The sequence below is a fragment of the Rhinoraja longicauda genome, chromosome 22 (assembly GCF_053455715.1).
Source record: "Rhinoraja longicauda isolate Sanriku21f chromosome 22, sRhiLon1.1, whole genome shotgun sequence".
Lineage (NCBI taxonomy): Eukaryota > Metazoa > Chordata > Chondrichthyes > Rajiformes > Arhynchobatidae > Rhinoraja > Rhinoraja longicauda.
Genome location: NC_135974.1, coordinates 38286007 through 38311091, shown reverse-complemented (window position 1 = coordinate 38311091; position 25085 = coordinate 38286007). Strand labels below are relative to the sequence as shown.

General features: G+C 44.2%; 1 protein-coding gene across 1 annotated transcript; it reads left to right on the top strand.

Annotated features, from left to right (window-relative positions):
* The first annotated feature begins 246 nt into the window (after positions 1-246).
* On the top strand, positions 247-21380 carry LOC144604585 (homeobox protein TGIF1-like). The gene is made up of 3 exons (XM_078419203.1): positions 247-541; positions 1503-1696; positions 19287-21380. The coding sequence occupies exons 1-3, from the start codon at positions 511-513 to the stop codon at positions 19806-19808; spliced, it is 747 nt and encodes a 248-aa protein (XP_078275329.1). The 5' UTR covers positions 247-510; the 3' UTR covers positions 19809-21380.
* Positions 21381-25085: the final 3705 nt, after the last annotated feature.

The window sequence follows — 25085 nt, the reverse complement described above, 5'->3', positions numbered from 1 at the left end:
AGGGTGAGTGAGTGAGAGGGTGAGTGAGTGAGAGGGTGAGTGAGTGAGAGGGTGAGTGAGTGAGTGAGTGAGTGAGTGAGTGAGAGGGTGAGTGAGTGAGTGAGTGAGTGAGAGGGTGAGTGGGTGAGTGAGTGAGAGGGTGAGTGAGTGAGTGAGTGAGTGAGTGAGTGAGAGGGTGAGTGAGTGAGTGAGTGAGTGAGAGGATGTGAGTGAGAGGGTGAGTGAGTGAGAGGGTGAGTGAGTGAGAGGGTGCGTGAGTGAGTGGCGCTGGGTTCCGGGCTGAGCTGTCAGTGAGCGTTGGCGAGAGGCGACCATCACCACCGCAGTAAGGCGGGCAGGCGGGCGGCAGCAGGTAGCGAGACCAGCTTTGTTTAACTGCGCCACGCTGCCTCGCACAGCGACGGGAGGGGAGAGAGGAGGAGGGGGATAGGCGATAGGCGAGCGGCACAAACACACAACGTGCTCACACTCTCCGACTTTCACATGAAACTGCAGTGAAGGTGGAGCGGGATGAAGGCGGCGCGGGGCGGTGGAGGTGACGGTAGGTGCGACCTTGGTCCTCGGTGCAGAACAGACGCTGTCAGTCGGTCGGAGCCGCCTCGACATCAACGCGGGGGGGCGGAGGAGGAGAGGAGAGGGGGGAGGAGAGAGGGAGGGAGAGGGGGGAGGGGAGGAGGAGAGAGGAGGGAGGGGAGGAGGAGAGAGGGGGGAGGGGACGCGCGTGGCCGAGATCTGTTTGTTTGTCTCATCCCCCCCCCAACGCTGTGATTTTGGAAGGGGGTTATTTGTAGTTCTAGAGGTTTCTGTGTGTGGGGTCCGTCCCAGGGGGGGTGTGTGTGTGTGTGGGGGGGGGGGTTGGGTCCGTCCCGGGGGGGGGGTGTGTGTGTGTGTGTGGGGGGGGGGGGGGGGGGCGAGTGCCCTTCCCTTGTTGTCTCCGGTGCCGCCCCTTTGTTGTGGTGGAGCCCGGGCCGTGAGGGGCATCAGGCGGGCAGTCTGTTGTCGCTGGTCCCGGCCACGCTTTCAGTGGCGCAACTTTGCAAAGTTGTCGCCCCTTCCCCGCTCAGGCGGAGCCAGTCTGCGGCCGGCACACAGACAGAGACACAGAGGGACGGAGCCGCGATGACCCGCCGGCCCCTGGTTCTCTGTAACCCGGCCAGTCTCTGGCCCAGTGTCCGGCTTCACCCCAATGGCGGCAAACTTTCTGGCCAAGTTTGTTCTGGTTCATGTTTACATTTAACTTTATTAGTTGGTCAGTTTGCAGCGGGTCCGCGGCGACTGTTTGGACGATGGAGGGTTGACTGGGCGCGTTGTAAGTGTAGCCAGTGTACCCAGTGATCCAGAGTAGCCAGTGATCCAGAGTAGCCAGTGTACCCAGTGATCCAGAGTAGCCAGTGTACCCAGTGACCCGTCCCTCTCCGCTGCCCCCGGCTGTTCCCAGTGATGGCCCCGGGCGACTTGTGTTTCTGACCCGGTAACTAACGCCTCTCTGCCGCTGCCAGCAGCCGTGGGCGGCCGGGGGTCGGACGGCGACTCTGTGGACGAGGGCATGGCCGGCAAGAGGAAGCGCCATGTCATCTTCTCCAAGGAGTCGGTGAAGGTTCTGCGGGACTGGCTGTACGAGCACCGCCTGAACGCCTACCCGTCGGAGCAGGAGAAGCTGAGCTTATCCGGACAGGCCGACCTCAGCGTGTTGCAGGTACACGTGGGTGAGTGAGTGAGTGAGTGAGTGTGTGTGACTGGGTGGGTGAGTGAGTGAGTGAGTGAGTGAGTGTGTGTGACTGGGTGGGTGAGTGAGTGAGTGTGTGTGTGTGACTGGGTGGGTGAGTGAGTGAGTGTGTGTGTGTGACTGGGTGGGTGAGTGAGTGAGTGAGTGAGTGAGTGTGTGTGACTGGGTGGGTGAGTGAGTGAGTGTGTGTGTGTGACTGGGTGGGTGAGTGCGTGAGTGAGTGCGTGGGTGAGTGAGTGGGTGGTCGGGGCGAAGGCTGGCACTGCCACTACACACTGACACGGTGCAGGCAGTGGGCGTGCCAAGCCAAGGCCGTTGTGTAACGCAAGCAACACTTGCTTTAATATAATGACGGGACTAACGATAAAAGACACACGAGCAGAAATATCGAGTGCATGCATGCCAGCGCAGTTGTGCAAAGTTAGCATTTATGTCAGTTAATTTGTTTATATCTCAGCAGCAAATAATTGATTCACGAGTAACGCAACGAAGCAAAACAAATCACTCCTTCACAAGAGTGGTGAACATCAAACAGGATAAATGAGCAAATTAAAGCACAATGCGCAGGGTTGGACACCTTGGTCTTCACTTGCCAGATTGCCAGGGCTCGCTGCTGCACGGCCCCTTTCCGAAGGACATTAGTTGGGGGAGGGGGCAGTTAAATATTTCTGAAGCAGTTTCGTGAAGCAAGTTGGGGCCGGCTGGATTGCCTTAAGGAATGGGGAAGTTTCCATTGTTTGTCTAGTTTCACTCGCAGGATGAGCATTGCCTCTTCTCATTTTTTGTTCTGTGTTCACGTGTGTGCTGTGAGGGAGTATGGCTTTCGTAAGATGTTAGGTAGTTGGATTCTTGTGATGCCATCATCCATATTGTGCATAAGGGGAGGTTTGGCTGCTTTGTGAAGCTGTTAGTGAAAGTGAAACCAGCCTGTTTGCCACATGGTTATAGCCTTTTTGATTTCTTGTCATCGATCAAAGCTTTCTTTTCTTCCATGTCCTTATTATGGGGAGCTGTGACTGCGGCTAAATGGATGTTTTATTGCAAATAAAGATAGTAAAATAGATCTTTAAACTGATTTTGGAAGCTAGTTTATAATCAATTAACTTAAAAGTTTGAAATAAAATGAAGAATCTCACAATCGTTGTCTCTGACAGTCATTGTGTAATGTGTAGGAAGCAAAGATAAGGAACTACAGATGCTGGTTTAAATAGCATTTGTGTAATAGTCACTCAGTAGACATGTTAGTCTGGAATGTCGTTGGGAAAGTCATTTCCTGTTAGTGTTGCCTGCAAAATTACTCCAGCATTTTGTGAATATCTTCACTTTAAACCAGCACCTGCAACTCCTTCCTACACAAATAGTCTGCCTTGTTGGGTTTCAGAAGAAAAGCTCTTATTAGTATTGCTCACTCCAAGTCCGAGTTGCCTGGACAAGTAATTGAATTTCATGAAAAAGATAAAAGGTGCCTTCAAACATCATTTTATAATGTAATATTTTGTTGCCTGATAATTTAATTGGTGAATTCCTGGGTGAGGGATTGCCCAAGCGTTTAATTAAATTGTAGTATTGGCATTTAAGGGTGAATTTAGCAGAAAGATAGAGTTCCTTTGTGTCGGAGTTTATGGAGCGGCATGCATCTTGTTCGTCTCTTTACACACACAGTCTATTCCAGCGGAAGCAATTAAAACAACTTGCATGTAATTCCCATCATTTTCCTGGTGCATGCAGCTTCCAGGAACCGTCACCAATACAAACTTGCATTTTTCCATGCTGTAATCGAATGGCTGACTCCACAAACATGAGTTGTGAGGAGCAGATGTTGGGTTAGCATGGCTAGTATTTCCTTATCATTAATAAAGAGCTAAGCCTTCTTTCAGCTTAGCTTACATTCACCACATGTCCTGCTTACAAAGAGTTTTTTTTCATGCAAACCTAACTTTCCACAGGATACCTCTCCAAAGTCTGTAAATATAATTCCTTACACACACAGTAAATGTCAGGTACATATTTGATTTAAAATTGTAAATTGCTGGCTTTTGCAGAGTTGCAATGATTGACCTTTAAACGAATGTATCTGTTAGCCTCTGGTGACATTGCCACTCACAGATGGTGCTGTTGTAAGCAGTGTCCGATCCTTATTTTTCATAGTCTTATACTGAAATTACATCTGAATCTCAAAATAATGCAATTATTTTTTTCTTGAAGTGAGATTGATCATTCGCTATCTGGGGAATTGAAGTAGGAAGGTGGCAGAAGAGATTAGCCACAATGTTACTGAATGTTGGAGCAGGCATGATGGTCTACTCATTCCTTTATGTGACTTACGCACGTAAACATTTATACTACGCAAACATCTATAGTACGTTAGGGGAAATTACTTTAGCCCTAAGCTACTTCAGACATCGCACTTAACAAGCATCGTAATTAGATAGGGAAAGAAAAAACAACATAGCTGGCATTTTTCTGACCTTGTTACCGAAACCGTTTCTCAGCAGTCCAAGCTCGGGAGTTACAAGGTCTGGAGGACGTGTGTACTTACACCTTCGCTTGAAGAGTGCATTAAAACAAAGGAGAGTTTACACAGACCATCAGCCTGAGGCAAGGCCACAGTGGTCGCAGCTGGTGCTTTATATGAAGTAGTGATTATTTAACCAAAATCACCAGTGGTGTAACGAGTGGAGTGCTGGGTTGGAGGGAACATGGGGAAAATAGGTTACTTGGGCAATGGAACTGCTCTGTGATATAGATTGGACGGCGTGAAATGGACTCTGTGTCGAGAGGAAATACAGAAACATTAGTGGCATAAGTGCCAACAGATTTATCAAGACATAATGACGTGGCTTGATAAGGCTGTTGTTTTGTGTGGAGTGGAGTGAATGTTACACTGCCAAATCTGCCCTCTCTCGGATAAGAAAATGCATTTCATTTGCATAATACCCATTTGTGTACAAAAACATCACTATAAGTTCCACAGGATTATTATGAAATGACCAGAATGTGAGGGTGGGGATGGTGGAGGTGAAGCTGGAGGTGGGAGAGGACAAAGGGCTAATGCTTGATGGGTGTGGAGGCAGTGTTGCAGTGTTGCTGCCCTGATTGAGATGGGGTGGAATCAGGCAATGGGGCTGTCATTGTCCTGGGTGTCCGTAGATGGGTTTTGGAACAGGATGGTGTGGCCCGTGTGTCAGAGGTTGGGAATGTCGTGTTTGCCACAGTCACAGAGGGCACCTTTTTATTCTGCACTGGTGCTCCTTGCATGAGTTTGTCTGAGTGCAGTAAAAGGCGCTAAATAAATGCAGGTTTCCTACTTGGTACATTCCTCCAAGTAAACCTGGGTTTCACAGTTGTCCAAACAGAAAATGTTAAACTGGAAGTGAATTGTTTCTGTTTTAGAAAAGATCCCAGCATAAGTTTTGGTTTTATTTTCTGAAAGATACTTCCTGTCCATTGTTCCTATGCTGCTGCAACACTCTACCATGCTGCTGCAACACTCTACCATGCTGCAACACTCTACCATGCTGCTGCAACACTCTACCATGCTGCAACACTCTACCATGCTGCTGCACCACTCTACCATGCTGCTGCACCACTCTACCATGCTGCTGCACCACTCTACCATGCTGCTGCACCACTCTACCATGCTGCTGCAACACTCTACCATGCTGCTGCACCACTCTACCATGCTGATGCAACGCTCTACCATGCTGATTCCCCCCTGCCCGTCCCGTCCACCCTGCTCCCAACCCCCTGCCCCCACCCTATACTGGCCCCACCCCCCCCCCCCTACCCTGCCAGACCCCCCCCCCACCCTGCCTTGCCCCCACATTCCCCCCTGCCCCGCCCCCAATGCTGACACTTTACAACCTGTGTTTGTGCTTGTAATGAATTGGCTTTCTTTTATTTTGTCCTAATTGTCTACACACTGCAAACAAGACTGTCTGCTTTGGGATACTGGGGTAGGCTGTTTAAATGACAACATCAGGGTCATGTGGATGGTGATCAGTGATCATAAACAGATCATTTAAGAGGTTTTTGGGTGTGTGGAAAGAGGGTAGAATTGTTATTTCCCAGAGGAGATGCCAAGCTGTGGCTTCTGTCACAATCAGATACCCCACAGATACCCCACAGACAATCTTTGAGTTTAAAGCGCAAGTCTGATAGAAAATCTTGCATTTGAATTTGGCACACAAAATCTCATATTAATGTTCCCGTTTCCACAATTAATGCATTGCTTTTTATAACAGCATCATCGGGATTTTCTTATGAACATTGTAAATCAAAAATTAAATGGTTTGAGATTTAGTTTGTAGATATGCAATTTTAATGTCCAGAAATGCAAAGGATGATTAACCTTTTTTTGCAGAGAAATTGCAGAGAAATAACGTGGAGGATGTACAAAGCATTTTTACCTTTCAGTTGGTATAGTATCGTATCATATAACTGGTGTTCTGGTGATTTGTTTGGGAACATGGACGGCAGGAGTTGTGGGGCAGTGACATGAAGGGTAAAGCAAAGCAAAAGAGGGTAAACTGTAGGCCGGTGAGCCTGACTATATCTGGGTAAGATTTTAGAGTCCATTATTATAAAGGATGAGGTTTCTGAGTCATGATTAAAATAGGCCACGGTCAGCATGGTTTTGTGAAGGGGAAATCTCGCCTTATGAATCTGTTGGAATTTTTTGAAGAAGTAGATAGCAGGATCGACAAAGGTGAGTCAGTGGGCGTTGTTTATCTGGATTTTCAGTAGGCCTTTGGTAAGGTGCCGCATGTGAGGTTGCTAAAGAAGATGAGAACCCCTGGTATTAGAGGGAAGATATGACCATGGATAGAAGGTTGGCTGAATGGCAGAAGGCAAAGAGTGGGAATAAAGATGGCTTTTTCTGGTTGGCTGCCAGTGACTAATGGACTGCAGGGGTCAGTGCTGGGGCCGCAACTCTTCACATAGTAGATCAATGATTTGGATAAGGGAATTGACGGCTTTGTGGTCAAAGTTGCAGATATGAAGATAGATGGAGGGGCATGTAGTGTAGAAAAAGCAGGGACTCTGTAGAAGAACTTGGGCAGGTTGGGACAGTGGGCAGAGAATTGGCAGATGGAATACAGCGTAGTAAAGTGCAGAGTCATGCATTTTGGTAGTAGGAATAAAGATGTAGACTATTTTCTAAATGGGGAGAGGATTCAGAAATTGGAGTTGCAAAGGGACTAGGGAGTGCTGGTGCAGGATTCACAAAAAGTTAATTTGAAAGATGAATTGGTAGTCAGGAACGCAAATGCAATATTAGCATTTGTTTTGAGAGGTGTAGAATATAAAAACAGGGATGTAATGCTGAGGCTTCATAAAGCAAATGTCACGCCACATTTGGAGTACAGTAAACCATCGCAATAATGGGCATCTATATCGCGGATTTCGGTAAGAGTGGATCAAAGCTCCCATTGCAATGCCCTCCCACTACCAGTTACCCAATGAGCCAGTGTCATGAGGCATGTTTCCAGTTGTGGGAGTGGAGGGAATGAGCAATGTGAAGATGGTGTGAGTGCCGGGCCCCTCCCTGGGTCACTGCGTGAGGGGCCGGAGGCTCTGCGGCTCCCCGGCCTGTGAATGCACGCTTGTTTCCCCCCCCCCCCCTCCAATGCTGCATCCCCCCACCCCCAACGCTGCATTTTGTTTCATCGTCCCCCCCTCCCCCCACTACTTGGTTATAGCGGACAATTTGTAATAACACACACCAGGACCATCTACACCCTCAGTGGTCTATAGCGAGGGTTTACTGTAATGTGAGCAGCTTTGGGGCCTATATCTGAGGAAAGATGTTCTGGCATTGGAGAGGGTCCAGAGGAGGTTTAAGAGAATGATCCCGGGAATGAGTGGGTTGACGTATTACGAGTGTTTGACAGCACTGGGCCTGTATTCACTGGAGTTTTGAAGGACGAGGGGGGAACCTCATTAAACTTATCGAATACTGAAAGGCCTGGATAGAGTGGATGTGGAGAAGTGGGAGAGTCTTGGACCAGAGGGCATAGCCTTAGAATAAAAGGACGTTCCTTTAGAAAGGAGATGACAAGTAATTTATTTAGTCAGAGGGTGATGAATCTGTGGAATTCATTGCCGCAGACGCGGGGGCCAAGTCATTGGATATTTTTCAAGAGTCAAGAGTGTTTTATTGTCATATGTCCCAGACAGAATAATGGAATTCTTACTTGCAAGAGCACAACAGAATACGTAAGGCGGAGGTTGACAGATTCTTGATTAGTACGGGTGTTAGGGCTTATGGGGAGAAGGTAGGAGAAAGAGGTTGAGAGGGAAATATAGATCAGCCATGATTGAATGGCGGAGGGGATTTGATGGGCCGAATGGCCTAATTTGCTCCTATGACACTGAGGGCCTGACTGGACAGGTGGCTCTTGCTTCCTTCCTGCAAGCTCGAGTCATGTTCATGATGTCTTGTTCAGCAAAAGTGCCTGTGGACTGTAAGCACCTGTGGTTATTAACATCAGCCAAATTAGTGTCATAAGTCGACATTAGTTATAGAGTTGTACAGCATGGAAGCAGGTCACATTATTTCACTGATCATTAGGCAACATTACACCCATCCCACTCTGATCCCATTTTTAAAATTCCCACATTCCCACCGATTGTCCCCACGTTCCATTGCTACCTGCTCTAGAAACAGTACAGCGACCAACCTGCACATCTTCAGGATGTGGGAGGAAACGGGAGCACCTGGAAGAAACCCATGCAGACTCGTGGTGAATATGGAAACTCCACATATAGACGGCACCAGAGGTCAGGTTTAAACCTGGATCACTGCAGTCATGAGCCAGTGAGTCTACCTGCAGCCCTGAAAAGAAAAGAATACACCTAAATTTGGATTACTGAGCTACAAGTTAACACAATATGCGAGTTGTTTAGAACAATTGTAACTGGACTGCAGTCCTTGTGGGTGGAGAGTTAGGAGGTCACAACTTGCCTTCTCCCCGTGTTAGAACACCTTCTACGGAAAAGAGCAGTTTTATTACGAGGAAGGAGGGACTGTAACTCAGAGCCATTTTTCAAAGAACCTCAGTTATAAAAAGGAACAGGATTGCAGGATGTCAAGGAACCCTGTGCTGTCCAGGTGGGTCAGTGCTCCTGACGTGTGTTGCTATGCATCTGCCTCTGTGACAGATTATTTTAGACAAAGACTGGGCTGCTGGGAAGGACGGGTCAATAGACAATAGGTGCAGGAGTAGGCCATTCGGCCCTTCGAGCCAGCACCGCCATTCAATGTGATCATGGCTGATCATTCTCAATCAGTACCCCGTTCCTGCCTTCTCCCCATACCCCCTGACTCCGCTATCCTTAAGAGCTCTATCTAGCTCTCTCTTGAATGCATTCAGAGAATTGGCCTCCACTGCCTTCTGAGGTAGAGAATTCCACAGATTCACAACTCAAGACGTGAAGCTGCATCCTGTATCCATCAGTTTCCAAAATTCATGCAAGCAATCAGTTTAGTTTAGTATCACATGTACCGAGGTACAGTGAAAGGCTTTTTGTTGCGTGCTAACCAGTCAGCAGAACGACAATACATGATTACAATCAATCAACTTACAATGTATAGATACATGATAAGGGAATAACGTTTAGTGCAAGGTAAAGCCAGCAAAAGTCCGGTCAAGGATAGTCCGAGGAACATCAAAGAGGTAGATAGTAGTTCAGCACTGGTTTCTGGTTGGATGATTCAGTTGCCTGATAACAGCTGATAACATTATCCCTGCACTTGCAGTTCCCACTTCTGTTAGCATGCACTTGATCACTATTCTATGCAACAAAGGTAGATAATATTAAATGTGTGTTCAATGCCTGCCTCTGAAAGGGAAAGTATGGTGAGCAGAACAGGCCCAGGCGTCGCAGGCACTGATGATTTCTGTTCTGAGTTAAGGATCATTCGGGGCTGTCTACAGATGGAACTCCGCTGAAGCTGTGTCTACTGAAACTGGTGTGTGGAAGGAACTGCAGTTGTTGGTTTAAACCCAAGATAGACACCAAATGCTGGAGTAACTCAGCAGGACTGGCAACATCTCTGAAGAGAAGGGATGGGTGACGTTTCGGGTCAAGACCCTTGTTCAGACCGTTTCTACTGAAACAGGTTGATTCTCGTCCATGAAATATGTAAGCTATTTTCAGGCAGGTTGTACTTAGTTATTTATAAATTTTAATTCTAAATAATTTATTACTTTAGTTATTTATATCAGCAATAAAAACGAATTGCAATTGCTATAATTTCAGCAAGGTTCGGCTACAGTAGTTTGTGTGACTTCTGCTCAGTTAGTGATTGTCATACTTCTTGATCTAGAAGTACTGTGTTTTGTTCCTATATATTTCTCATTGGAAATATTCTTTGGAATGATAGCACTGGTTAAGTACACCAATTCTTTTAAAATTAAACCAGACATGTGGCTGTAATTGTAATGGGAGTCCACACATATGTAAAATGTTGGGGTCTTTTATGGTGAAATAGTTTCACCGTTTTGCAGTTATTTATTATGTTTATCTTTACTGTATGTATACTTTCACTATATGAACAAGGAATTTCCGTGTGTAGACAACCATAAACCAATTTATCTGCAAGTATTATTCTACCCAGAACAACAAGACTTGCATTTAAAGAGCACCATTAGTTAAACAAAACGTCTGAGCCATTTCACAGAAACAATAACAAGGAAAAGGTATCAAGACAAAACCTGGCTCATGGACCAAGATGGTTGGAGCAAAGCAAGGTTTTAGGGAGGGAGTTCCAGAGCTCTAGGTCTTGGCGTGTGAAGACTCGGTCATCAATGGTTTAGAAGCACATGAAATGGTGGTGATTACATTCTGTCCACCAAAATTCATTTCCAATGAGGCAAAACAGTTAATGATGAGCTAGTACTGCTCGTATCTTGGAGGGGACAAGTGGGAGCTGTTATTGGGCTGAGATCATTCTAGAGGCATGGGGCTTCAAAGGTGAAAATTAGGTTGTACGCTTTAAAATTGGGATGTTCCCTCATTGATCACCTTGGAACCATGAAACAGGAGTGGCAGTTTGTGTCCTGCTCCTTCATTGGCCCAGTATCCACATGTTATTGTGCATTTCCATCTTTACATTTCCTACTATGCTGTTTGTTAGATTGGTTCAATGAACAGAGGCAGTTGAGTTATAGAATGATCTGAATCTATGCTTCAACATTTAACCTAAAGAAAAACATACAAGTTTGATCCTTATCATCCCTGTGCTCATACACATAATTCAGGCACAAATGTATCCAATTTTTAATTATTTATTACATTTTCCAAGCAAGTAGAATTTAATTCTATGGTGAACTGTGGAATTCATTGCCACAGACGACTATGGAGGACAAGTCAATGGATATTTTTAGGGCAGAGATAGATAGATTTTTGGTTAGTACAGGTGTCGGAGGTTATGGAGAGAAGGCAGGAGAATGGGGTTAAGATGGAAAGATAGCCATGATTGAATGGCAGAGTGGACTCGGTGGGCCAAATGGCCTAATTCTGCTTCTATCACTTGCGAACTTATGATTTCTGGCAGTGTGCATTGTGAACCTTAGCTTCTCACCAACACTGAGCTGCTGAGAGTGCCACGGTTTTTTTGACTTTGGATGTGAGATGAGAGCAGTAAAGGCTGGAAACGGGTTGAGGCAGAGACCTCCACAACTGGCCAGGGGCCATGCCAGTGTAGCTCTTCAGCTGCAAGCAACCAACAGCTGTCGAAGAAATGACAGCCTTGCAAACTTTTACATACAGCATAATCTCACAATCTCAACATCTTGCTTCAAAGTTGATAGTTTATAGTTATAAACTAAACTAAAACTAAACGACTTGATACAGTGACTAACTGTATTGGTGAGATTATTCAGGTTTATTTGCTGTTTGACTTGCAGCTTGGACCCAATGTTTAAATAGTTTTTTATCTGGGGAAGTGCCACTTTTTGTAAGCCTGATGAAGCTGGCCCAACCTCTGGTGTTGCACCAGCAGGCCCTACAGTTACAACCACATTACAACAGTCTTCACACAAACCTCTCTGTTAAAGTTGTTGATTAATGGAAGCCAGGTTTTCTGAGAAAATATAATAAAACTGGAAATTAGGCAGGTAAAAAGAGTCTAGCAGAAGGTTAATATTGTGGTGAGAGCAGTAAACATGCCACAGAAGCTGGAAGTTGGAGACAAAAATAGAAACTGCTGCAAGCAGTCAGCAGAAATCATTGGTGTTTCTCACAGCAAGGATACATCAGGTTACACACCATACCTAAAGGATAACAGAATAACCAAATAACCCAACCCTGATGCTGGCTGTTCAGTGAAGCCATTTAATTAACCCCAACACCCTGCTCCTTTCTCACGGCCATGTAATTTTGTTCCCCTCAAGCATTTCCCTAATTTCCTTTTGAATGTTTAGGTGTACATCCCCAGTTTTTCTTTCTTGACCAATGACAATCCAGCATCTTTTGTTGCAAACACAAAGATTTTAAGTTCCAGGTACCAAACTCACAAAAGTTACAGAAATACACAGTCTTTCACCCTCATCCAAACGTCACATCTAGAAATGTTCCAGCACTCTAGAAAAATTACAGCAGGATCTTAATCAGTTGGGCAAGTGGGCAAAGGAATGGCAAATGGAGTTTAATGTAGATAAGTGTGAGATATTGCATTTTAGGAAGTCAAACCAGGACAGGACCTTCACAGTGAACGGCAGGGCTCTGGGGAGTGTTGTCGAGCAGAGGGATCTAGGAGTGCATGTACATAATTCCCCAAAAGTGGTGTGACAGGGCGATCAAGAAGGCTTTCTGCACACTGCATCAATCAGGGTATTGAATATAGAAGTTGGGAGGTTATGTTGCAGTTGTACAATACTTTGGTGAGGCCACAAGGTATTGTGTTCAGTTTTAGTCACCCTGCTGTGGGAAGAATACACAGATTTAAAGGATGTTGTCAGGACTTGAGGGCCTGGGCTATTGGGAGAGGCTGGGCAGGCTAGGACTTTATTCGTTGGAGCTCAGGAGGCTGAGGGGTGATGTTATAGAGGTGTGTAAATTTGTGATGGAATAGGGTGAATGCACAGTGTCTTATACCCAGAGTAGAGGAATCAAAAACTAGGACATAGGTTTAAGGCAAGATGGAAAAGATTTAAAAGGAATCTGAGGGGCAGCTTTTTCAAACAGAGGATGGTCGCTGTATGAACGAGCTGCTAGAGGAGGTAGTTGAGGCAGGGACTATCAAAACATTTCAAAGACATTTCAACAGGTACATGGATAGAAAAGGTTTAGAGGATCAAATGCAGACTAGTATAGATGTGACGTGTTGACCGATATGGGCAAGTTGCTATATCAAGTCAAGTCAAGTCAAATTTATTTGTCACATACACATACTCGATGTGCAGTGAAATGAAAGTGGCAATGCCTGTAAAAGAATTACAGTTACAGCATATAAATAAAGTTAATAAGTTACTAAACATAGCACAAAAAGTGTCGACAAAAATTTAGTCTCTGGGGTTATCAAAGTTGACAGTCCTGATGGCCTGTGGGAAGAAGCTCCGTCTCATCCTCTCCGTTTTCACAGCGTGACAGCGGAGGCGTTTGCCTGACCGTAGCATCTGGAACAGTCCGTTACTGGGGTGGCAGGGGTCCCTCATGATCTTGCTTGCTCTGGATCTGCACCTCCTGATGTATAGGTCCTGCAGGGGGATGAGTGTAGTTCCCATGGTGCGTTCTGCCGAACGCACTACTCTCTGCAGGGCCATCCTGTCCTGGGCAGAGCTGTTCCCAAACCAGACTGTAATGTTGCCGGACAGGATGCTCTCTACAGCCCCAGAGTAGAAGCAATGAAGGATCTTCAGCGACACTCTGAATTTCCTCAGTTGTCTAAGGTGGTAAAGGCGCTGCTTAGCCTTACCCACCAGTGCGGCAATGTGCGTTGCCCACGTCAGATCCTCTGCGATGCGGACTCCCAAGTATTTGAAACTGCTCACCCTATCCACAATAGACCCATTTATCTCCAGTGGCGTGTACGTCCTTGGATGTTTAGCCCTTCTGAAGTCCACAATCAGCTCCTTTGTTTTAGTGACATTCAAGAGGAGGCTATTGTCCTGACACCAGAGTGCCAGATCAGCCACCTCCTCCCGGTAGGCCTTCTCATCGTTGTTGGAGATCCGGCCCACCACCACAGTGTCATCAGCAAACTTGATGATGGAGTTTGAGCTGAACCTGGCCCTACAGTCATGTGTGTACAGGGAGTACAGTAGGGGGCTAAGGACGCAGCCCTGGGGGGATCCTATGTTCAGGGTGAGGGAGCTAGATGTGTGTTCCCCCATCCTGACCACTTGGGGCCTGGCAGTGAGAAAGTCCAGGACCCAGGCACACAGAGGGGTGTTAAGCCCCAGTTCCAGCAGCTTTTCAACCAGTCTGCTGGGGACTATTGTGTTGAATGCTGAACTAAAGTCAATGAACAGCATCCTCACATAGCCCCCCTGGCTGTCCAGATGAGAGAGAGCGGTGTGTAGAACCTGGGAGACCGCATCATCCGTGGACCTGTTCGGACGGTATGCGAACTGTAGTGGGTCCATGTTGCGAGGAAGGAGGGCGCAGATGTGCTTCTTGACTAGCCTCTCCAAGCATTTCATGACAACCGAGGTGAGGGCCACCGGTCGGTAGTCATTTAAACACGCTGGAGAGGCATTCTTTGGCACCGGTACAATGATGGATCTTTTGAAGCATGCAGGGACCACGGACTTTGCCAAGGAGAGGTTGAATATTGTGGTGAGCACTGGAGCAAGCTGAGTAGCACAAGACTTTAGTACTCGCCCAGATATACCATCTGGGCCTCCAGCTTTTCTCGTGTTCACACGCGTCAGAGCCCACCTCACCTCGTGCTCGGACACCGAGAATGTGTGCACATCCCCGGCGGTGGATCCCCCTCCAGCCTCGCTAGCCAGCGCCCCTTCGGTGCTGTTTTTAGACCGCGAGCTGACTATAACATAGACCTTATTAGCATTCTCTTTCTTAGTAAATTGAAACCAAACAGTTGAGCAAGGGGGACGGACACAAAATGCTCAAATAACTCAGCGGGACAGGCAGCATCTCTGGAGAGAAGGAATGGGTGATGTTTCGGGTCGAGACCTTCAGACTGAGAGTCACAGGAAAGGGAAACGAGAGATATAGAACAAATGAATGAAAGATATGCAAAAATGTGGCAATGATAAAGGGAACAGGTCATTGTTAGCTATAGCTAGGTGAGAACGAAAGCTGGTGTGACTTGGAGGGGGAGGGATAGAGAGAGAGGGAATGCAGGGGTTACTTCAAATTAGAGAAATTAATATACCCCTGGGTTGTAAGCTGCCCAAGCGAAATATGAGATGCTGTTCCTCCAATTTGCTTTTAGCCGCACTCTGACAATGGAGGAGGCCTGGGACAGAAAGGTCAGTGTGGAATGGGAAGGAGAATTAAAGTGTTTAGCAACCGGATGATCAGGTAGGTCCAGGCGGACTGAGTGAATGTGTTCAGCGGAACATTTGCCAGTCTATGTTTGTTCTCGCCGATGTATAAGAGTCCATATCTTGCACAATGGATACAGTAGATGACGTTGGAGGAAGGGCAAGGGAGTTATTTTTAAATGAATGTTAATACCTGGCCATTAGAATGAGTTTGAATCAGACGAGTATGAATATAAAAGCAGAATCTAGGTTTTCCGCATCAAGCGTGATTATTAAGTATGATTAAAGTTGGAATAATTGGTTTGATGGATCAGATTTTTCAAGATTTGTTTCATAATGCTAACTAATGGAATGAAGCTTGTTCAGTGAGTTGGTTGCAGAACCTGTGTGGAACAAGCTGGAGAAATGTTCACTTGTGTTCTCGTGGGGTATGAGGCAAAGGTCTCTTGATTTGGTGCCTTCAGAGTAATCCCATTTGAAAAGTACAGGCAAAGGAAGCAAGAAATGAAAGGCCAATTCATCCCACATGTCCCATTGAGAGAAGAGTAGGAAGCCTTCCTGAACTAGAGCTGGAATTTCTTCCTTAAACTTGTATTTCAACTTCCTCACTTTCAGACACTGCTTAAACCAACCTCTTTCAACTATCCTGTTTGACTCTGTGTTCCTGTATCTCCCATTTGGCTGAGTCAGTTTATGAGCAACTCCTCGTGCACGACTTTGAGATCATGTGATAGAAGAATTAAGCCATTCGGCCCATCAAGTCTATTCCGCTATTCAATCATGGCTGATCTATTTCTCCCTCCTAACCCCATTCTCCTGCCTTCTCCCCATAATCTCTGACACACGTACTAATCAAGAAATGCAGACCTCCCAACATTTGATTTTACAAATTCATAATTTTGATGTCCAAAATTCAGAATTTTACATAAAAATTCATAATATTGTACGTAATGCAACTTTTCAGCAAAAAAATGTATGCACGCCAAATGCGCGTACGCGTTGCGCTACATTTATGTGTGAAAAATGACTATTATTTCCAACAGTCTGTAGTTCTTGGACTACATGTACAATGTCAGGCCTATCATGAGTATATTCTACTATTTATGGAAAGGTTATTGAACAGAAATACTTTTTACAACACAAAGAAAAAATTGTTTTGTTTTCTTTTTTCTATTTTGCTTTTTCCTTACACAACCTAATTCTCTTGGTATTGAATAAAAGAACAATGGTCATAAAATGTATGACTAAGTTATGAAGAAAGAGTTTCGTTTAAAACTGCGCATACCTAATGTCATTGAAGACATACTGCTTCAGTCGTCTTCAACAGCAAATCACAGTGGTCCATGTCTACCCGACCCCCACTCCCCGCCACTCCCCGACCCCTACTCCCCCCTCCCCGCCACTCCCCGACTCCTACTCCCCCCCCCCGCCACTTCCTGACCCCCCCCCCCCCACCCACCCACCCACCCCATTCCCTCTCAACATCACCGGGCCTCACGCTACGCAGCGAGGCCAGGCCAGTGGCGGACAGTGAGACGAGGTCAGTGGCAGGCGGGGCCAGCAGTGAGCCGAGGTCAGCGGCCAGGCGAGACCAGTGGCCAGGTCAAGCAGCGAGACCAGCGGCCAGGCCAGGTCAGCGGCGAGACATGTGTTTTATGTAAAAATGTGAGGCGAAATCGGAATGGCGGAAATGAAATAAGAAAGTGGAAACTTTCTGCCAAATTCGAAAGGGTTGGGAGGTCTGGAAATGTTTAACTAAAGCCCCAGGAACATGCATGTTGTCAGAACGCAGTTGATGGAAGTGTTGGAGTGCAAAGAAGTTCTTTGTCCATTTAAAAATTGCTGTACCTGGCCTGAGAGTATTTGATCAATCAAAATGGAAAGTAACAAATCTTCTGATGCAACATCTTATCAATAAGCTTTCTTTACAAAGAGCCCTTTAAGTCCAGATCAGAACTGTGCGGGGGAGGGGAAGGAGTGACCTCATTTCCATTGAAACCTTGGAGTTTCTTTTGTTCTATTTTATTGGCGAGTTTGTCCTCCAAAATATAAACACTGCATTTTCAACAGAGGAAGTCGTCTCTTCAAAAGCTCAGGCCTACCAAACACAGATGTGGTGTCAGGTTTCCCTCTAATTCCATCTCTGTGGTAATGAATATCTGCTAATTATGTCTTTTCTGGAGATGAAAGTAAGAGGAACACCCTCCAACATTTTGAATAGACTGAAAAAAATTAATCTTTCAAACATCAGTGTATTTGGTGGCTAAAATTCAAAGGTGCATAACTATTCCTTGTGATAGAGTTTATTTCTAAAGTAGTTAAGGTGACAAGTAAGTTTGTGATTAAAATTTCCTTAGCCTTTTTTGATTTGGTGCATTTAAATCTAATGTTGTGCTGGCCAGTTTATTGTGTAGACATGGAATGATAAATAACTGCAAGTATCTGGAACTGGATGTTGCAAGAAAGATTTTCTCTCCCTGAGTTTCAGCAAAGTGGTGATTTGCCTGAATATTCCTTTCAAGTTCCTGACCGACAGACCAGGCAAGCACCCATTGCCTTTCTGCTGCTTATGCTGTTAAATCAGTTTACTGTCGTCCCACAGCCTTGTGGACCCAGTTTAGATCAATGAGTCCGTTGTTGAAAACAGGTTGGGCAGCAAATAACCCTTAGATTCTAAATGAAAGGAAAATAAATGGATCACAAGAAGTCAAATTTCAAATGTAATTTCTCCTAACACATATAATGTGTTTTTTGTTTGGCTTTTTAAATGTTTAAATTATACTCACACTTCAACAGCAATTACTGGAATTAAATGATCAATTACTAAGCTGTGAAAGACTGAATATTTAATTTTAAAATATTTTCAAAAGATAAGTCTGGAATGGTCACTTATAAAATACTAAGAGCAGAAAGAATGATTTCTTTAGTAAATTATTTGTAAATGTTAAATTTTGTGATTTTTTTTTCATTTAACTGCACAGCTGCAGAGATATCACTGAGCATTGGATTGCTTTCATATTTAGACCCCAATACTCCTGTTAGTTTTACTCATCGTTCCTTCTCGAATTGTGCCAGAGATTTCTTACATCTGCCTACACCAGTCATTGCTGCCCTCCCCCACCACAGAGTATGCTTTGTGTAACACATCAAGTTGCTCAGTCCACACTTGAAGGCCCATAATGGCAATTCCTTCAGCACTGGTTTCAAGTTACACAACCTGATCAGTGTGTAGCATGCACCCGTGCTCTCACGTGTTCTGGGAGAGGCAAACTGCTTTCACATCGCTGCCTGTTTTCAAGGGCTTTGTCTAGGTTACAGCAAATAGGATTCAGGCAGCATCAATTGTTTTCACTCCTCAAAATTTAAGGGAAAGTTTCAAAGAAAATTTCATCCAAAATGTCTACTTCCTTAAATCAAACCTACCAACTACATTTATACATAGAGATTTCTAATCTCTACGTGATCTACACAAAACATGCCGACACTGAGCTGCTCTAAACTGCTGCGACTGCTGCAGAGCCCTCCGCAGCATTAACCATATGGAACAAGCAGAGAATACAAATTGTAAGGGCAACAGAGGCTACAGACAATAAAGAGGACAGGAGGCACAAGAAACTGCAGGAGCTGGAAACTCAACCAAAAAATAAACTGCTGACAGAACTCAGTGGGTCAAGCAGTGTCTGTGGAGGCAAAAGGATGGTCACTGATTTGTGTCCAGGCCCAGAATAAAGGGCCTGTGCTGGCTTGAACTTGAGTTCAGCAGTCTTGTGCGCAACAAGCAGTTAAACTCATAATGGGTTCTTGATGTTCAGAAAGCTGCAGAGCAGTAAATAAGTTAAGCTTTTGAGTCAGATATTCAAGCAGAAAAAATAAATGTTTCTGACTGTCAAAGGATCCCTTTTAAAAAGAATCCTGAACATCGCACCAACTTTACATGGTGTTAGGTCACAGCATCTGCTAGCATTGTCTGACATTTCCAACTCTGCTGAGGAATTGCTGTGCATTGGCAAATCTTAACTCGTTTTTCATTGCAATTTTTTTTAGGCACAGCAACAAAATTAATGTGCTAAATATTTTTTGTCTTTGCTTTCAAACTTAAGGTTTCTAACTGGTTCATCAATGCAAGGAGGAGACTTCTGCCGGATATGTTGCGGAAAGATGGCAAAGATCCCCATCAGTTCACCATTTCTCGGAAGAGTAAATCCTCTGAACTGATCCTGTCACGAAGAACAGGTGGACCAAACCTGGACAATTCTGCTTCAGCCACGGCTTCCAATCTCTTACCTGCATCTATCCGACCTTCTGTCATCTGTCACGCAACAACATCCACAGTCAAAGACATACCTTTACTCTTCTGCCCAGATTCTGGAAATGGTGATAAGAACACCTCAAAACTAACTGATCAAAAGCTAGCTCAAACTCTGTTTAACACTGATAACCCCACTGCCTTAGTGATATTCACGGGCCCAACCAGTCCTAACAATGGACTGTTCAACACACCGCCACCCACTCCACCAGAGCTCCATCAGGACTTCAGTGGGTTCCAGTTGCTGGTGGATGTGGCGCTCCAGCAAGCTGCCGAGCTGGAATCTCAGAAACAGAATGTCAAGGTTTCATCTTAAATGCACAGGCAGAGAAACATGGTGGCCGGGAGTAGAAATGTATATAATCAAAGAAATCTTGTCAGTTGGTTCTGGTCTCTGGATGGGCATGTGTTGCGTTGCTTAATACAGTTGTACAGTCCATTTTGGACAAACAACCATTAAAATGCATTTCTCCTGGTTGGAGAGAGAGTTTAAAGTCTGCCCACTTAAATTCCATTTCTCATGGGTGAATGATTGATTGTAGACCCCGGAAGTGACGGGTTGCAATAATTATTTCCATTAGTATTCTCAGAGCCTCTCTTGTAGCTTTGCACTCTGCAGTGTGTAGATTCTGGGATCTCAACATAGTAAGTAAGCATCAGTAGCTTTCTGTATTTTTGACTGCAGATATAAATGAACTGTAATTGTGTTTCAAGGAACTGCAGATAACTTAAATCTTAAATTAATCAGTGTGGCTTTTGTTCACATTTTAAGATTTGAGCTTAAGGTAGGTTGTTTTTCCACCGAAAACACTACTGTCCTTATTACAGATATAGTGAGTGTAGAACAAAAGAGGCAACATTGCGATGACACACCTTCATGCGGGTCTCCACGATGGAAATTCTGTGGCACGTTCTTAAGTTCTCGATACGTGCACAAAGTGTCAGAATTATTAAGATGCTAGTAGAATATTTTTTCATTTGTATATAATGGATCTTTACTACTGAGCTGAAAAATTGTAACTTTAAATTGTGGTTCTTTTAGAGGAAAATTATAAAATTAAATGGCAGCTTCCTTTAAATTACTACTTAATAGATGATGTAGCAATGTGACGTTAGCTCAGAGATATTCATTTGTAATTTTTGAATACAGAACTGAAGGTAAACATTTCTGTTTGTTAGTTCTTTGTGAATGTAGCTATCTTTTGATTTTTAATTCTTTTTAAAATGTAGTACTTTGTTTAAAGGTGATGTGAGACGTTTTATAATAGTCCTAAAATCATCTACATGGTAGACTTGGAGCCAAATAAAAAAATTTCAGATTCTAAAATGTCACACACCAGTTATAAAATAAATTGTATTTTCAGAAAGTCTTGTATATTAAAAAAAAGGGAACCGGTGATTTTAAGCTCCACTCACTCAAACTCTGACCCTTACTGACCACAACACTGCAAGTCTCCAGTGTGTGGCAATGGTTCTTCACACAAACCCTTTGCTGCAAACTGCAGGAGAAAGCCTTTTGTTGGCAGATAATTTACTTTTGAAGTGGGAGCTGCAGATCTTTACTGTAAATTGTATGCAGGCCAAAACTGTATACTTGTAGTTCTACAAAGTAGCTTTAAGTAAATCCTATTTGTAACAGAAGCTTTAAAAATTTGGTTCAGTGTTAATGCAAAAAGGGGCTTTGCAGATGCTGTATATAAGTGAGATAATGCAAATGTGCCTTATGATGGTGCTGTGTTTTTTTGTTATTTGAAGGGACCACCCAACTCGCCCAGTCTTCAGTCTCAATCTGTGCAATATTTAAAGGAGTACTTTCACTCTATTCTTTGTCTTACGGGAACATTGATCACATCTGTGAATTTTTTTTAAATATCACACTAATAAAGAATTGACATTTGGTCATTGTTTTGGAATTATTGGTGAGATAATTCAGGTTTTGACATAAATTGTGATTTCTTGAACTGAAAACCCAGATTATGGTGTGCACAAAATGCTGGAGTAACTCAGCAGGTCATGCAGCATCTCGGGAGACGCTGCATGACCCGTTGAGTTACTCCAGATTATGGTGTGCTGACTTGACCCGCTGCCACCCGATTCATTTAGTGAGCAGGTGGCAGCAGATACCCATGAAATGAAAAACACAATTTGAGCTAAGTTAGTTTAATCCTAGTTAGTTTAAGCTACAGCCTAGCCTCGAAGCTGCATCCATTGGGAACTGCCAATGTCAGCATAAGCAAAACTATAATTCAATCATTCAACTGAGTTCAAAACAACCACTACTTAAAACAAATGTTTTTTTGTGCACAACTACGCAATGAGGGCAAATTTGAACAACGACATTATTTTCTTATCGCATTGGCTGCTCTCAGCTCAAGTAGACTCTTATGCCAATCATATTTCCACCTTTCACTGCAAAGAAATCCTACACAGAATTAAAAATATCCCCAAAATGGCAATGGAAAATTTGTCGTCCTGTCATTAATTGAATTTTAAAGGATACAATATTCTGCAGTTGTACAGGGCCCTAGTGAGACTGCACCTGGAGTACTGTGTGCAGTTTTGGTCTCCAAATTTGAGGAAGGATATTTTTGCTATTAAGGGCGTGCAGCGTAGGTTCCCTAGGTTAATTCCCGGAATGGCGGGTCTGTCGTATGTTGAAAGACTGGAACGACTAGGCTTGTATACACTGGAATTTAGAAGGATGAGAGGGGATCTTATTGAAACATAAGATTATTAAGGGATTGGACACATTAGAGGCAGGAAACATGTTCCCAGTGTTGGGGGAGTCCAGAACCAGGTGCCACAGTTTAAGAATAAGGGGTAGGCCACTTAGAACGGAGATGAGGAAAAACGTTTTCAGTCAGAATCTGTGGAATTCTCTGCCTCAGAAGGCAGTAGAGGCCAATTCCCTGGATGCTTTCAAGAGAGAGCTAGATAGAGCTCTTAAGGATAGCGGAGTCAGGGGGGTATAGGGAGAAGGCAGGAACAGGGTACTGATTGAGAATGATCAGTCATGCTCACATTGAATGGTGGTGCTGGATCGAAGGGCCGGATGGTACAAAAATACCTGTTGTACTGTGAAACATTCAATCTTGAAAAAGATACTTAATTCTTTTGGAAACATTTAACTAGTTGGGAAGACTTGTTGCCAATAGTACAGTACCTGCTGAAATTACGATGGCAACAGGTGGACTTTTTTTCCTTGCTAATACAATGAATGTATCTATATTAGCAATCTGCAGATTTGGGCTCAATCTCCGATATAATCAGACAACGTCTAATATGAGCAGAATTACAGTATACCAAAGATCTAGGCAAAAAAAATACTGGAAGAACACAATGGTTCAGACAGCATCTGTGGCAGGAATGGACAAATGTCAGGACCTTTCTTCAAGCAGCTCAGATCCGTTAACTTAACACTTTGCACTGACCAGAAAATAAACAATTCTCAGTTTTTCAATATTTGCTTTTCACAATTTTGAGATTTGAGGTATTGCATCCGTTTTGCTGCTGCAGTGTCCTATTGAATCATAAATAAAAATTAATTTATTTGAAAGGAATAACAATGCTTAGTAACAGGAAATTGGGCAAGAAAAGGGAACTCGAGACTGTTGTAAAGCACAAGTGTTTAGCATTTCAGTCTTCTGCACATTGGGCTTTTATTATAATGTGATTATATAAGTGTTTTATCATAATCTTTCCATTCACTTACCCTTCCCGCAGCTGAAATATGATTATCTGAATTCCTTGTGCAGCTGTCAATTAGCTAATGTGAAGGGTTGATGGAGAGGGGGGGGGGGGGGGGGGAGAGGCAGAGTCTAGTAGGCTCCAGCTAATCTAGAAATGATGTCATACCAGCGGTTAGCATTTCAATCATATGACAGATGTTTACATTTTTAATCCTATTGCAGGAAGTAATGGCTGAGGCAACAAATTGCTTTCGAGAGTTTTAAAGTGAAGCCTCAATTTATTAGCACTGATGACAGCACTGGCTTCATGACAGTTTTGTGGACTTATTATCAATAAACCACAGGTACACCAACCAAATCATCCGGTGCTTTTTCAACACAAACGTTGCAGAAGTTACAGATGGGACACAACATCATGTGAAGGAAATCAGAATAGAGTGCTGGAGCAGGTTTTATTGGATAATTCAGGAACTGAGCCCTTCAGTGCTGTTACTAAACTCCTAAAATGTTATTTATTCAATTTATGTAATTTCTTTTAGTGATTTGATTCCCTATCTACTAATTTAAATTTTCCCTGCCACTATACTTGAGCTGGTTTTCACGCAAGGCTGTCTGATTTTTCAGAAATTCCCAAAATGCAAATCAACTATGAAAGGACAATTATTCAGATGCACAACCCAATTGGCCTGATGGGACATTCTGGTGCAGGCACGAAGGGCCGAATGGCCTACTCCTGCACCTATTGTCTATTGCAACTTATTTCCCATGTCACTCCATTCATTATTGAAAGGGGTCATAGGGACGACAAATTTGAGGACAATATTAACACCACTAGCATTGTCCCCAAACACTGAATGCAGTACTTTAGAAGTTAATGCTGCAAAGTTGGGACCATGGCATCCAGTGTAAGCTCCCAGAAACAGCAAAGTGATAATAACCACTGTTTTTAGTGAACTTGACTGAGGATTAAATGTTGACTGGGATTTCACGAGTATTACACCTGATCATTTAAACAGTGCAATTTTATCTGTTACCCTCACCCTGGATAGCAGACAATACTTGGGCACCTGCATCAATGCTCAGATCCATGCACGCTGCTCAACATTGTCCAGTTCAGACATTGGACTTTCAGCAAGTGAGCTACAGCTGAGGTTTATATAATTTCACTATTTTATCTGTGTCTCATGAATGATTTAATTAAAATGATGATCAGCACAAGCAGAATAAACAGCAAATGTAATAAAAATGTCTGGATAAGCTGATCCCCCTGATCAAACTCTGGAGATAATTGACTGGCCCAGCCATTCCATGAAATTATCTGCGTTGTGAGTGGACAACCAATGATTCTGCTGCCACGTGTTGAACAGCAGTCCTTGCACGACAAATGCCATTTTGAATAAATGATGTAGCTAAAACATAGAACAGTACCAGAACAGGCCCTTGGGCCCACAAAGTCTGAGCCAAACATGATACCAAGACCATCACTCATCTGCCTGCACAAAACCCATATCCCTCCATATCCATGTGCCTCTCCAGAAGTCCATTAAATACTAACATAGCTGCCTCCAGCAACAGGTTTGAGGTTTACCTCCAAACACTACCGTCCTTATTGCAGATATAGTGAGTGTAGAACAAAAGAGGCAACATTGCGATGGCCCCCAGGATGGAAATTCTGTGGCACGTTCTTAAGTTCTCGATACGTGCACAAAGTGTCAGAATTATTAAGATGTTGAAACAGGCCCTTCGGATCAACTTGCCCACAGCGGCCAACATGTCCCAGCTACACCAGCCCCACCTGCATATCCCTCCAAACTTGTCCCATCCATGAACCTCTCCAACGCCTTCACTTTCCCTGTAAGCGGACATTTCACGCGATATTCCACATGCGGCCCGGCCGAAGCGAA

What these genes read in the sequence shown, in the direction of transcription:
- LOC144604585 (XM_078419203.1), top strand. Translation starts at nt 511, where the DNA reads ATGAAGGCGGCGCGGGGCGGTGGAGGTGACG. An exon ending in GCGGGGCGGTGGAGGTGACG is followed by an intron (nt 542 to 1,502) that starts GTAGGTGCGACC and finishes CGCTGCCAGCAG; the next exon opens with CCGTGGGCGGCCGGGGGTCG. An exon ending in CCGACCTCAGCGTGTTGCAG is followed by an intron (nt 1,697 to 19,286) that starts GTACACGTGGGT and finishes TTCAAACTTAAG; the next exon opens with GTTTCTAACTGGTTCATCAA.